The 13,984-nt window shown below is 31.1% G+C and overlaps 1 protein-coding gene across 1 annotated transcript in view; it reads left to right on the top strand.

Moving 5' to 3' along the window:
• Nucleotides 1-13,984, top strand: part of COL11A1 (collagen type XI alpha 1 chain) — a 268,654-nt gene that overhangs the window by 90,061 nt on the left and 164,609 nt on the right. The window contains exons 12-20 of the mRNA XM_044675498.1: nt 48-131; nt 4,130-4,186; nt 8,043-8,096; nt 9,524-9,577; nt 9,682-9,735; nt 9,946-9,999; nt 11,916-11,969; nt 12,081-12,125; nt 13,513-13,566. Of these exons, the coding sequence (XP_044531433.1) occupies nt 48-131; nt 4,130-4,186; nt 8,043-8,096; nt 9,524-9,577; nt 9,682-9,735; nt 9,946-9,999; nt 11,916-11,969; nt 12,081-12,125; nt 13,513-13,566 (510 nt within the window). The remainder of the gene's footprint in view (nt 1-47; nt 132-4,129; nt 4,187-8,042; nt 8,097-9,523; nt 9,578-9,681; nt 9,736-9,945; nt 10,000-11,915; nt 11,970-12,080; nt 12,126-13,512; nt 13,567-13,984) is intronic.

Raw genomic sequence — 13,984 nt, 5'->3', positions numbered from 1 at the left:
ACTAATTTTGAATTTATTCATTTCCCCCCTTTTTCTAATGTTTACAGTTTCGCTATGGAGGAGATGGTTCCAAAGGACCCACCATCTCTGCTCAAGAAGCTCAGGCTCAAGCTATTCTTCAGCAAGCTCGGGTAAGAATGCAGATTTTGTTTTAATTTTCTAAGTGTTACATCAGGAGAAAAATGCAATGTAAACTTCTAAAAGTTTCAGATTCTCTTCAGTCATTAAACATTCAAATATAGTGATAGGAAGGAATAAAATTCCTAGTGAATTAGGATGTCACATTATTGAACAAAATATGAGGAGACTTCTGAATGTCAGTACAGCAAAGTCCTGTGATTTCATCGATGAGAGAAAGCCTTCTATCAAATTGTTCTAGAATGGGTGAATAAGATTGGAACTCTACCACTGATTTCATTAGTATAGGGTCCTTCAAGATGAAAAGATGTCTAAATATTGTTTCAAAACTAGGATAGAAATAATAATGAATGATATTATAAATTTTTATATAATGTGCATATATATGTATCCTTAATGGATCTAATTTTATAATTTGCATATATATGAAAGAAAAGAGAGAAAATGTCAACCTTTGCATATATATGTATATGTGTAGTATATATTAGTACATATTTTTATATAGTGATCCTTGATCATGACCTCATTAACCCTGCACTCAGAACACTAGTTATGAAAATATCAGTTCAGAAAAAACAAATGACTAAGGCTTAGCTATCATAAATTAAAATAAAAAATTGTTCCAGAATACATAGTATAGGAGATAACACATTGGATGCCAGATTTTCATCTTTAAACCTGTTAAGTTTATCTGGACATAAAGCTTCATTATATATTCCTAGCTAAAAGCTATTGCCAATTACAAATTCACATATGAAGCTATTTTGTCAATTATTGTACTATCAATAGAATGTAAAAGGATGGAATTTGAATGGGACTTTTACAACATTTTTCCATCAAGAACTATGTTTGCTTTAGGTCAAAGTATGCTATTATGGATATAGTGCTGGACTTGGAGTCAAAAAGACTTGAGTTTCATCCCTGAATCAAAAATTTCTAGCTATTTGACTCTGGGCAAAACTCTTTAAAACCCCCCATTCTCAGTTTCCTTATCTGTAATATGAGGATAATAATCTACTTCACGGAATTATTATCAGGTTCAGGAAAAAAAAAAGCACAGCATCATAATGTAGTTATGACCCAGATCCTACTATAAAGAAACTTACAAATCTAGGACAGAAAGGTAAATTGCTGTCCTGTAAAGAAAAATGAGCTAAATATGAAGGAGAGATCCAGAAAAAAAAATAGCAGAAATTTAAGGAAGAAGAGATTAGTAGAATGATCAAGGAAAGATATATAGAGGAGGTGGAATCTGAGCTAATTCTGAAAAGAGGGAAACTAAAATATCAAACTAAAATAGAAATAGAGTAACATTATCTATGTTCTATTGTATTCTTATTTATTTCAATTAATATTTCCAAATTATAGTGTATCCTGGTTTAGTGCAGTCTATAGCATGTGATTGATACCCTTGGGCTTTGAGGACAGTAGAAGGCAAGAGTAAGCAGGATGCCATAAGGAAAGGCAAAGAGGTGGAAGAAGGTGGGAAGAACAAGGGATGATCAGTGGATAATGTTGGCCAGAATGTAGAATATATATACAGGGAGATAATATGAAAAAATTCTGGAAATATATTGGATTGTGAAGCATCCCAAATTCCGTCCACAATTAAAATTTGCTTTTGTTACATTTTGTTTTCTAAATATGCCTGAAAGACAATTGTCTTTTGAGGCTATAAGTATACATGCTTTTCATTCTTAAATAGTTGATAGTTGAAAAGATTGAAATTTAAGCTTACTGCTATCATTTCTCTCTAAAGAAACAAGGAGGCGGCTGGGTGGCTTGAGAATTGGGTGGATTGAGAGCCAGAACTAGAGATGGGAGGTCCTGGGTTCAAATTTGGCCTCAGACACTTCCTAACTCTTTTACCCTGGGCAAATCACTTCATCCCCATTGCCTAGCCCTTACTACTCTTCTGCCTTGAAACCAATACACATTATTGATTCTAAGATAGAAAGTAAGGGTTAAAAAAAAGTAAAAAAAGAAAGAAATTGTTTTGAACCTGCTATAATAATTAAAAACGACAATAAATAAAATAAGTAGCATTTATATGGTACTTTAAGGCTTGTGAAGGCTTTTATTTGTTATCTTGTTTAATTCCTTGCAACAGCCCTATGAGTTTGGTGTTTTTATTATTCTTATTTTACAGATTAAGAAAGTAGTGAAATGTAGAGTTAAATGATGAATGACTTTCCATATATTATCTCTCTTTCTCTTGTAAACTCTTGTAAAATATGGACAATGGCTGTTTTTATTTGTTTACCAGATAAGGAAACTGAGACTCAGAGAGGACTTATACATGACTTCATAGGACATGAGTAACCAGACTAGGTAGCTGCTGAGACAAGGATTTAAACGCAGTTCTTTGACTCTAAATGTAGTGTTCTATCTCATGTGTCACCTCACTCTTTAAAGAGAGAATGCATTTATAATTTCCTAAAGGATTTTGCATTCTTCATGCCATTCTTCTTAATATTCCTGTGAAAGAGGTGCCATGAATTATGATTCCTGTTTGCAGATGTTTAAGAATTAGGAAGTGTCTTTTTCAGGGTCATAAGGGGAGCCAGTTTCAGGGCTTCAGCCCATCCAGAAATCTTTGTGATTTTCTTGAATGATTTAATCTACTCTTTATATGATAATGAATTCATTCTGTGTGATAATTGAATGTGATATGTGTTGGACCACTACTAAAATTCACATTAGCATGCACTACTAATTTAATCTTGACCACTACATCATTGAAGAGTAAATGTCACATCTTTTAGAAATGACAGTTCCAATTGCTCGTTGGCTATGGGAGTGGGGAGGGAGAAGGTGAGGCAAAGAACATGAATCATGTAACCATAGAAAAATATTCTAAATTAGTTAATTAAATAAATGAAATTTTAAAAATGAAAGCTTGGAGAAAATAAAACACTAAAAACAAACAACAAAAAAAGAAATGAAAGTTCTGCCTTTCACATAGTCAAAATGAAGATCCATTGCTCCATGGAGCCAATATATTTTGCCTAATTATGTTATATAGAAATAAAATTTATTTTCTGTATAACATTATATTCTAAGAAACTGAGGCATAATTTAGTTAGATAATGAGCATTTTCCTTACACTTTCAGAATTATTTGATTTGATTTTAATTATGGACCTTTAATTGCCCTAATAACATGGGAGAAGCTAATGAATTGAGATCCAGACCTAGAGATGGGAGGTTCTGGATAAAATCTGGCCTCAAATACTTCCTAGCTGGGTGACCCTGGGCAAGTCACTTAACCCCCATTGCCCAGTCCTTAACGCTCTCCTACCTTAGAACCAATACACAGTATTGATTCTAAGACAGATGGTAAGGATTTTTTAAAAAATGTTCCTAGAAAAATAAGATAATTATTTAACAAAAGGTCAAGTTCATCTATTGGAAATTTATTTACTCAGAAAATGACCATATGGAAAAGCCTGCTGTATTATGAAAGCAGTTTCACAGCAGAAGATTAGATTTGCATTGTTATTTATTGTTTTGAAATAAAGTCGGGAAATTGATTTTGACTCCTTATTAAAGAAATTATGTTAATGTGAGTCATGGTATTGTTCTTTATCCAAGTGAAATTGTATAGTGTAATATGATACATTACAGCAATATCATTTGTCATCCATGGGGAAAATATCTCTTCATTGATGAACTGGCAACTTTTCTAGCCTTGGGCTACTTATATTGTTTGAATTGTGTGTAGCTTTCAGGGCTGCTAGGTAGCACATTGGATAGCACACTAAGTCTGGAGTTGGGAAAACCTGAGTTCAAATCTGGCCTCAGACAATTCCTAGCTGTGTGACCCTGTTTGCCTAGCCCTTGCCTTTCTGCCTTAGAGATATTAGTAAGACAGAAAGTAGGGGTTTAAAAAGCAAACAGATCCTCTGTATATCTTCTGTGCATCTGTTAGAGCAATTCAGACACACTTTTCAGACTGAATTTTTGACTTGATTCTTTCCAATTGATTCCAGATTGCCCTCCGAGGTCCGCCTGGCCCAATGGGTCTAACTGGAAGACCAGGTCCTGTGGTATGTTACATCTCCCAAATGTGATAATATTAAATGCCAAGCATTGACCACCTATTAAAAAATTTATATCATTCATATATCTGACCATATTCCATCAGCTACTTCTGTTAGACATTAGTTTTGGATCAATATATTTAAATTTTTCTATTTGTTTTTATAATAATTTAATCTTTAAATGTAGATAAGTTCTTTTTTAATATGTTTATATATTTATTATTGTTGCTTATTATTATTATACTTTATTAACATAAAGTATAAATAGCTAAGAAATTATATTGTTATTTTTAAGAAGTTTTGGATAAATTTCATTTAAATGACAAGGTACATTTATAAATCAACATGGAGTGGGGTAGCTAGATGGCTCAGTAGATTGAGAACCAGACCCAGAAATGGGAGGTCTTGGGTTCAAATTTGACTTTAGATATTTCCTTCCTGGGCAAAGCACTCAACCCTCATTGCCTAGCCTGATCAGTCTTATGCCTTAAAATCAACAAAAAGTATTGATTTCTAAGGCAAGGAAAGGGTTTAAAAGTAAATAAACAAATCAGCATGGAAATTAGTTACTTAACATTCAGGATTATTTTGAAATTATACAAAAAATTGATTTCATGGAATAATATTCTCTAATACTCCCAAAGATCTACAATCATTTGGGTTTTATTATTCTTTAGTTGACATTGGTTTAGTTCCTCTGTACCTTAGAAGATGGTTAAGTGGACTGTTGTGCCCCAAAGTATCCATCATCTGCAGATGAGCTTTTAGGTGATAAGCTCCTCAGAAATTAGCTAGATTAGTCCTCAGAAGGCAATAGTCAAAGTATTTCTGGCTTGATAATACCATCCCAATATGTAGTCTGCTGGCATAGACTGAGAGTCTAAGATCAGCCCTTTGTCATAATAAGACATCAACATGAGACTTTGGGGATGGAGAAATCAGATTCAATATTTGCTATGATCTGAGCTCCAGGCAGCATGCCTTACCTCTTTTTCAGTTTTGATGGAATATTATTTCCTTTTAAAAAGTAATGTAGGAAAAAGTTAATGTTTATAGAAAAAAGTTTTTTTTTCCTTTTGCTTTTATGCCAACTGGCTTAAAGGCATCAAATAGTATGTTAAAAGATTTTAAAATAACCGTGTTTTTGAAATATAATCTGTTATATAATTGGAGGACTAGGCTTAAAATTTTGAATAAAAAAGCTCATTTTCTTTTAAACCTGTATTCCTTGGAAAACACATGTAAAGTCTGACAAGCAAAATATATTTTTATTAATATAACTAATCAATCATCATATTTTAATTTTCAATTAAATAATGTTTGAAATATTTTGAAACTATACTGCTGCCACCCAAAAAAATGCTACTTGAAGAAAAATAAACAAGTTGTAGAATAATTAACCTGAAAGGAATACTCATTTGCTTTGATGTTGATAGATGGATTCTTTTGCAGCACAAGTATGGTTTTACTTAATCAAAAAACTGATTTATCTTTGAAAGGAATGTTTGGTTTACATGTTTGATTTACTTTGAAAAATTATCTACATCTTTAAAGAAAAATAGACTCCATGTAATATATCTTAAATATGACATGTGATATAAATGTATCTATCATTTAGTATGAACCTTGTAATCATTAAATATTTTTAAAAGTTAAAATTAAAGTTATTTTCTAATTTATTACCATTGACATAAATATAATAGAATTAAACCCAAGGGATGTATATAATATTTGTATTTTTATGTAATCATTCTGTCCAATAGAGTCTCACAGACTATATTTTTGTACCTGACAAATCAATTTGATAAGTGTTATGCATTTATTGAGTATCCAAAACTGCTAGAAATAACAAACCTTTATGGCAACATTCTAAATTTTTGTTATTTGTGGGTATTTTTAATAGGTATTTAAATAAGAAAGTTTAGCCTGAAATCTCTAAGTAGTGAGTTTCTAGTAGAATTTATGGTCGTCGATTAATGGAATCTTGCAACCTTGTGAAAAACATGTAGGGAAATTGCCATTGTCTGGATAAATGGAGGAAAATCTAATTTACATCAGTATTTCTTTGTTCTACCAAGGTTTTTTGAGTCAGCCAAAATGCATTTTTTCCATCTTATTGTGATTAATGAAGATAAGAGATTATGTAGAATAAGATTTCAATAATGTTGCCTAGAAAAATATGAAATTACATGGATGGTATAGTATTGGGAAGTTTTATCTCCATTTAATTTTAATTTTTAAATTAATTATAAATTATATAGATTAGTTTTAAATTTTAAGTTTAAAAATTTTTTATTTGTATTTTACCTGTTAGGAGAATGCATCAGATTCTCCAAAACATATAAATGACAAAATCCCAAAAGATGCCACTATTCTTTATTTTAATATATTTAGTGAAAAGAGGAGGTAGGGTGGAGTTTGTAGGCTTGTTCTCCTTCATGTAATTACTTTTTAACCGGACATGATTTTATTGCTATGAGGAACTCTGAATAAATAAATGACTTTTCCCCATATTTCATAAGAAATCAGTATGTGCATTTTCTCACCATATTCTATTTTTTTCTATTCCATAGAGTACTATGGATAGAGATCTCTGTGAGAAACTGGATACGAAGCCTAGGGATCCAGATCTCTATTCTTTGATTGAAGAGAGGCAGTAGCAATTGCACAGTGGTTCATGTTTCTGCTAAATAGTTGGTGTTTATTTCATGTTATATAATAAAATAGCTTAATTACAATAAATTGTTTCTGTAATTATCTTGAGTGCAGTGATGCATAATCATTGCCAGTTTGATTTAATGCTAAATCAGTTAGGTTGATAGTAAAAATTAATTGAAAGAGCTCTTTCCTGGAAATTTGATCATATCACTAATAATTTTCAAAAGAAGACTCTCTGTGATGTTCACTGTGCAGTCTGCAGAGTCAGAGCCACACTGAGAGCTATTTTTCTCTGGATCCACCAGGAGGCTCTAGAAATCCAGCTTCTTTTGACTTAGCATAACTTCCCTCTTCATTCTGTATTGATTCATATTGCTATTTAATCGAGAGTACATTGATTAAATACTTAAATTAATTCTGTGTATCAGAAAGATCACTTCTTCAACATTAAATAATTATGATTATCAAATTCTGTTCTAATTTGGGTTTACACAATCTTAAAACTTGTGTAATAATTTCAAAAAGCCATTTCTACCCTAAATGAACTTTATCTTAGGAAATAGCATTTTAGAAGAAATAATTATATTTTCGATTGAATTTTATTTGCTTATGAATAATATAACTATTTACATCAGGTTTTCCATTCTCATAGGAAAAAGACAGCATCTGAAAAAAGTTTTTGACATTAATTTAAGACAAACACATAGATGAGAATAGCATCTGCTCTTAGAATTTTCATTACTTTAATATTTAGGAAGCTTAAGGATTTAAGAGAATGAAGAAATATAATCCTGCCAACTCTGTATTGTGTATACAGTTGCAGTCTCGCATTGTATTCAGTTTGGAGTATCTTCAGCTTGCTTACTTTCCAGTGGGCTCATTGAGAGTCTAATGTGATCTGCTATGGGAAATGGTTGTATTATTTTATGAGTATCTTTGAGATCACATATCTTATTTTAGGGTTGTAGAATCATTTAAGAATTTAAGTAAAATTCAGATACTTATGTAGAATGTAAGAGCTTAATTTAAAAGTTTTTTTTTTACTTTTAAAGTTTAAATAGTTTTGTTATATTTTTATTAATTCAATGAGATATGTTTTGAGGATTTCATTAAGAGTTCTTTTAAGGCTAGAGAAATGAATATGGAGAACTCATTAGGAAATGACTGAATTTAACTAATTTTATGTTTCATACATTTCACGTAGGGTGGTCCTGGTTCAGCAGGGGCCAAAGGAGAAGGGGGTGAACCAGGTCCTCAGGTAAAATCAAAGATTTTTTTTGTTTTGTTTTGTTCTGTTTTACTTTTTTCCCTTTTATTTTATTTCATGCCAGAGGTAAAGTGTCATTCAGGGAAGAGAAGCACTGGAAATGAAACTCAGAGATATCCACCTCTGAAGCCAATCTAATTTAGTATCCTTCTTTTACATATTAAGAAAATAAATCCTAGGAAAGTTAATAAGTTAATGGCTTTCTACAAGGTTACACAGATATTCAGTGTCAGAAGTGGGAAATTTCTCACCCTTGTCTCTTCATATCCTGTTTTCCCCCAAGCTGTATTTATTTTTTTAAGTATAAAATTCATTCTGGCTAAATATCTAATAGGAAAAATGAAAGTGGAAGACTTTTAAACTAAATTTTACTTCTAATCATTAAATAATCATTAATTTTCAAGCCAGTAATGTTATATCTTAATGTGGACACTGCTTTTAAAAAAAAATCAAGTAATTTCAATCACCCTTCTTTTTGAACTTTATTGATCTCTTGAAACAATGAACCAGCTTATTATATATGCTAAATATCCACAGGACACAAAAGTTTGTTACAATAATAGCTGATGTCTACATAACACTTCACACATATCACTTCATTTGATTACAACAATAACCTTGTCTTCACAAGGCATACATAACAAATCTTATCATTATTTAATAGATGAGAAAACTCGGACTTCAAGATGATAAATTATTTGACAGTGGCCCCAGAGCTAATGCTAGATGGATGTGGGAACTAAGAACCAGGTCTTCCTTCTCTTAAGGCTTGTGTTATTTCCCAGCACACTGAATTGCCCCTTGTAACTGTGTTAGTGACATGTAGAAGTGCATTCAAACAACTTTGAATTTCCTTTGTGCCATATGTTATTTTACTACAAATGTTTCACATGTGTTTTTAGCAATGTATATTTTAAAAAAATTATGTGGATGGTCCAAAATATTCTAGATGTACTACTTTGAATCAGAAACAGGAGATTATTCTCATAACAATTGTGTCATTCACTATTTTGGCTTTTAAAATTGGCCAGATCATCTTTTGGAGGTGCATGAAATAACATAATTTTGAGAACATGAACAGATTATTTTAAATAAATATTTCCTTTTTTCAGTAGCTTCTAAATAATAGCTTGATTTCATATGCTAACATCTAGACTTACGAAGCACAGATGTTGTTTACAATTAATCAGAAGCAATAGTGTATTAATTTTCTAGCTAACCAAAGTCAGTAGAAAATGTATTTTCCCTTTCATTATTTATTTTTTTAAAAATACTAAAATGAAATTTTACTCTATTTAATTGGAAGAGAAAATATCTGAAATAAAAAAGTAAGAACTAAATGACTTAATTTTGAGATGACAATCTGGCATTTGAATCATTATGTAACAAAATGGAGTAATTGATTTATTTCAACTTAGGGTCCTCGTGGTGTTCAAGGTCCTCCTGGTCCAACTGGCAAAGCTGGAAAAAGGGTATGATTTGATTATATTGAGAAGATTAACAAAAGCATTTATTTTCTTTTACTATGAGAAAACACATAAACCACATAACTAAGAATGAGTTTGGCATTTTTTAGGGTCGCCCAGGTGCTGATGGAGGAAGAGGAATGCCAGGAGAACCCGGGGCAAAGGTCAGTTGATCTCATATTTGGGTTTTTACTTCAATATTGACCACATTTTCATATTAATTTACATTATGACATTTTCCCTTACTTAAATGAGTCATGGGGAAAGGAAAGAACTCTGATTTGAAAATTCAGAGTAGCAACTTAGTTTTGTGATTTTTTCTTATATTTGATTACTTTTATGATTTGTGATTTCTGTTTGTTTTTATTTGATAGGGTGACAGAGGATTTGATGGGCTTCCTGGTCTACCTGGTGACAAAGGCCATCGAGTAAATAAAATAAATAATGATTTTATTCATTGAATAACTACAAGATGGTATTCATAAGATTTGAAAATTTCTATATTCAATTTCTATAACAAACCTGAAACTTTTCCTTGAATACTGCCTTCTAGATTAGAGGTATTTTGTACACATTTATAGAGTTGATTGAATAAAACATAAATGTTTTATTAGAAGAAGAAAAAATCAAGCAAACTGAAAAATGAATACTAATGTGATAAAAATATTATTATTATTGGTTTCCTTCAAGACTCAACAAAAATCCCATCTTCTATAAGACTCTCCTGGTCCCCTTTAAGGCTAGTCTCTTCCCTAATTCCAATTATCCTACATATATTATTTGAACATAGTTGAGAGCATGTTCTCTCCCTAATTAAATTGTGAGCTTTTGATGGCAGAGACTATTTCTGCCTTTATTTATATACACAGCATTTAACATAATTCCTGGTAAGTTGTGGGTACTTAAGTTCTTTCTGACTTGACTAGAGAAGAATCCTCCAAATCACTGAAGCTTTCTTTATGATATGTTTATTTGAAGCTTTTAAATAATTTATAGAAATTATACACATATTCATATGTATAAAATGAGTGGAGGGAACACATGTAATACTCAAACAAATTCAAGCCAAGTTAATATTTCTATATAAAATGTTTGGGTAGTTGAAGCAAACATATTTGGAAATGCAATTTGGTTTAAATTATATAAAAATTGCCCTATTTCACCCATTTGCTTTTTCTGTATAGTCATAGCTACAGAAGAATATATACTAAGACTAGTCTGATTAAAATGGTTCTTTATTATAGCAAATACATTTATATCTATTCTTACTTGAGCCTCAAAACAATCTTTTGCTATAAGAAGCATAAGGATTTTGGTTGGTTGGATGGTTTTATGGATGAGACTAAAAGAGGATAGATAACTTTCTTCATGTCAACATAACTAGTTTTGAGAACAGAATTCAAACTTGGAACTCTGTACATGGTGGGACAACCTCCTTTTGTGAATATCTAAATACACACAATAGACCATTAACATTTATAGAGCTGAGTATATGCCTCAAAGAGCTTTGGGTAGTACAGGGTAACAAAAGAAACATAAAAGCATCATAGAGACTTTCATTGACTAGCTAGAAGTCAATATGGTCAATGGAAAAACTCTTCATTTACCATCCACATATACCCAGAAACACTCACTCAAAAACACACACTCAGAGTTCCACTTGACATTTTAAAAGAGATTTCAAAAGAACAGTTAACAATAGAGGGAATGAGTTAGTACTGAAATCCTTTATGTTTTTTTCTACAGAGTTTAGAGTTAAAGAATAGCCTCAGGAATAGCATTCTGAATGAAACAGGGAAAAGGATGAGTCTTGCAACAAATAAAGCAAAAACAATCTGTTAGTATACTGGAAATCTAAAGGCAATCAACATGCTGTAAACAAAATCTATCTGATTTTCTATCCTGCGATCATGTTTAAATGAATGGCAATAATGCAAAAAAGCATTTAGTTCATGCAAATTTATTCTCTAAAAAAATAAGAAAAATTCTTCAGGTTTTAAAAGATAAAAGAATCTCTAAATATTTAACAAATGAACTGTATCATAATAATGAAACACCGGAAAACGATTTATATCTTTTAAAGAAAATGTGTCGTTTAAAAAACAACTAAATTAATGGTTATGGGAAATATTTGCCTAGCATTATCAGATAAAAAGCCCTACTGTCTTCTAAGAATGTAGAGGTGTGTTTTATCAAGGAAATATTCAGAGTAAAGCAAATAAAGCATACCAATAAATTTTCATATCCAAGATTCCTGAGTTGTTTGTTTAGGATAGTAACTAGGTTGACTTGTGAAGTTATACTTTGTTACAATATTCAAATTATATTTGTGTTTACTTAACAGGGAGAACGTGGTCCCCAAGGTCCTCCTGGCTCTCCTGGTGAAGATGGAATGAGAGTATGTTGGGAGAAGTTTCATTTATCAAATGAGAATTTTCAACACAACAGAATTTTAATTCAGTAGTATACAGTGCCATTTCATCAGCATCTATTGCTTTATCAATGACAGGGAGAAGATGGAGAAATTGGACCAAGAGGTCTTCCAGGTGAAGCTGTAAGCACAACTTTTGTTCTTGATTTTAGAATTTTGTTCTAAAAACTAGTATGTAAAGCTTCCTATTTTAGAAGAAAAGGATCAGGGTTAGAATAATTAATATTTTGTCAGTCTATCCTGAATGTAATGTTTTTATGTGACTACATTAAGTATAGGGTTTTAAAATATTTTTATAAGAGTACATGACAAATGAATTAAATACATATCTAAGTATGAATTTATGTATAACATACATGTATAAATATATATTTATTTATAGAAATACATAGGAACATGCACAAACATTTATTGAAGAGATGGGATTTCTATTCTTGCCTTAAAACAGAGAATGTAGAGTAATGTAAGATTATTGAGGGCTATAAACAAATTTAGAGGTAGCAATATACAAAATATGATTTAGTCCCTTAATCAGATTTTTGTCACTGGCTTATTTTCACTTTTCTTCTTACCTAGTTTAGGTTGTAGGAAATTTATTTTCAGTTAGAAAAAGGTCTGCAATTTTGGAAGCTGTTTATAAATATTAGATCAAATTTCTGATGTGTGTTGGGTGGGAGTATGAGCATGGGATTCAAATGCATATGGAAAAATTGATCCAGAAAATATTATCTATAAAGAAAAGGACAAGAGAGTCAGAATATTTTGTAATCAGATAAAGATTGAGAAAAATCTCAAATATTTAGTTATGTACTTAAACTCTGGGACCTTAGAGATCATCTGTTCTATCATCTTCATTTTATAGTTGAGGAAACATTCAAGGAGATTATAGTCAAGACTGAAATTCATGTATTCTTACACTTTATTCCAATGCACTGTCAACTAGGTCAAAATGAAGAAGTGAATGTTAGTTTCATTGAAGAAAATTAGTCTCTCAGGAAAATGAGTTTCTAAAACCTTGTCAACCAATTCTATCTTTTGCCTTTCTGAATAGCCTTCATTGAGCACTCTGGAAGAAATACAGAGACATGCAGGATAAATTTGAAACAAGCTAGTTTCTCACTGTAGTCTTCTGATGGAAAATTAGGATCTGATGTTGTCTTCTAAATTAAAAAATAATAGTGAGACTTAAGGACATCTTAAGAGATAATGATTTATTTAATTTTTGTTAAATTTCCCAAGAGATACACATATATTTACCCCAAAACAAGTATACCTATTTTCATACTAGAAGGTGATTATTATGAATTTTGGCTTGTGAATCACTATAAACACAAATATTTATACATCTTTAACATAGATTTTTAAAACACCTTTCTGTTTAGGATGAACAGACTTCCACAAATATTTGTTCTCTAAACATTGCATTAGATATTTTAGTGAATAGTTGACATTCAGGAACAAAGATACATTTTGAGAATATTTAATGCCTGATTTATTGTTTCTCTTGTAGGGTCCACGAGGTCTGTTGGGACCCAGAGGAACACCTGGCCCTACAGGACAGCCTGTATGTATTGTTTAAAGGGGAGAAAAGGAAAATTCTCAATATTTTATATAGAATTCTTACATTTAAATTCCCCAATAACTTTAATTAGTCAACCTATCTCCATCATCATGTTTTGATTTTAATTTTAATACAGCCTATAAATTTAATGATTCTTTGTTCCTCCCTTCTTTTTCATTCCTTTAGTTTACCTTTTCTAGAATAGTGGCATTTTCATCCCCAAACTCCAGAAGCCAGGGGATAATAATACTAAATTGTTTACTATTGTTAAATAGCTATAATAGTAAAGGAAATTATCTGTTGCCTATTTTTTCCTGTAAATTTCTTCCTTCCTTCCTTCCTTCCTTCTTTTCTTTCTTTCTTCTTTTCTTTCTTTCATTCTTTCTTTTTCTTCTTTCCTTCCTTCCTTCCTTCCTTCCTT

The sequence above is a fragment of the Gracilinanus agilis genome, chromosome 4 (assembly GCF_016433145.1).
Source record: "Gracilinanus agilis isolate LMUSP501 chromosome 4, AgileGrace, whole genome shotgun sequence".
Lineage (NCBI taxonomy): Eukaryota > Metazoa > Chordata > Mammalia > Didelphimorphia > Didelphidae > Gracilinanus > Gracilinanus agilis.
Note: the sequence above shows the minus strand (reverse complement) of the source record. Positions and strands in the feature narration are given on the sequence as shown.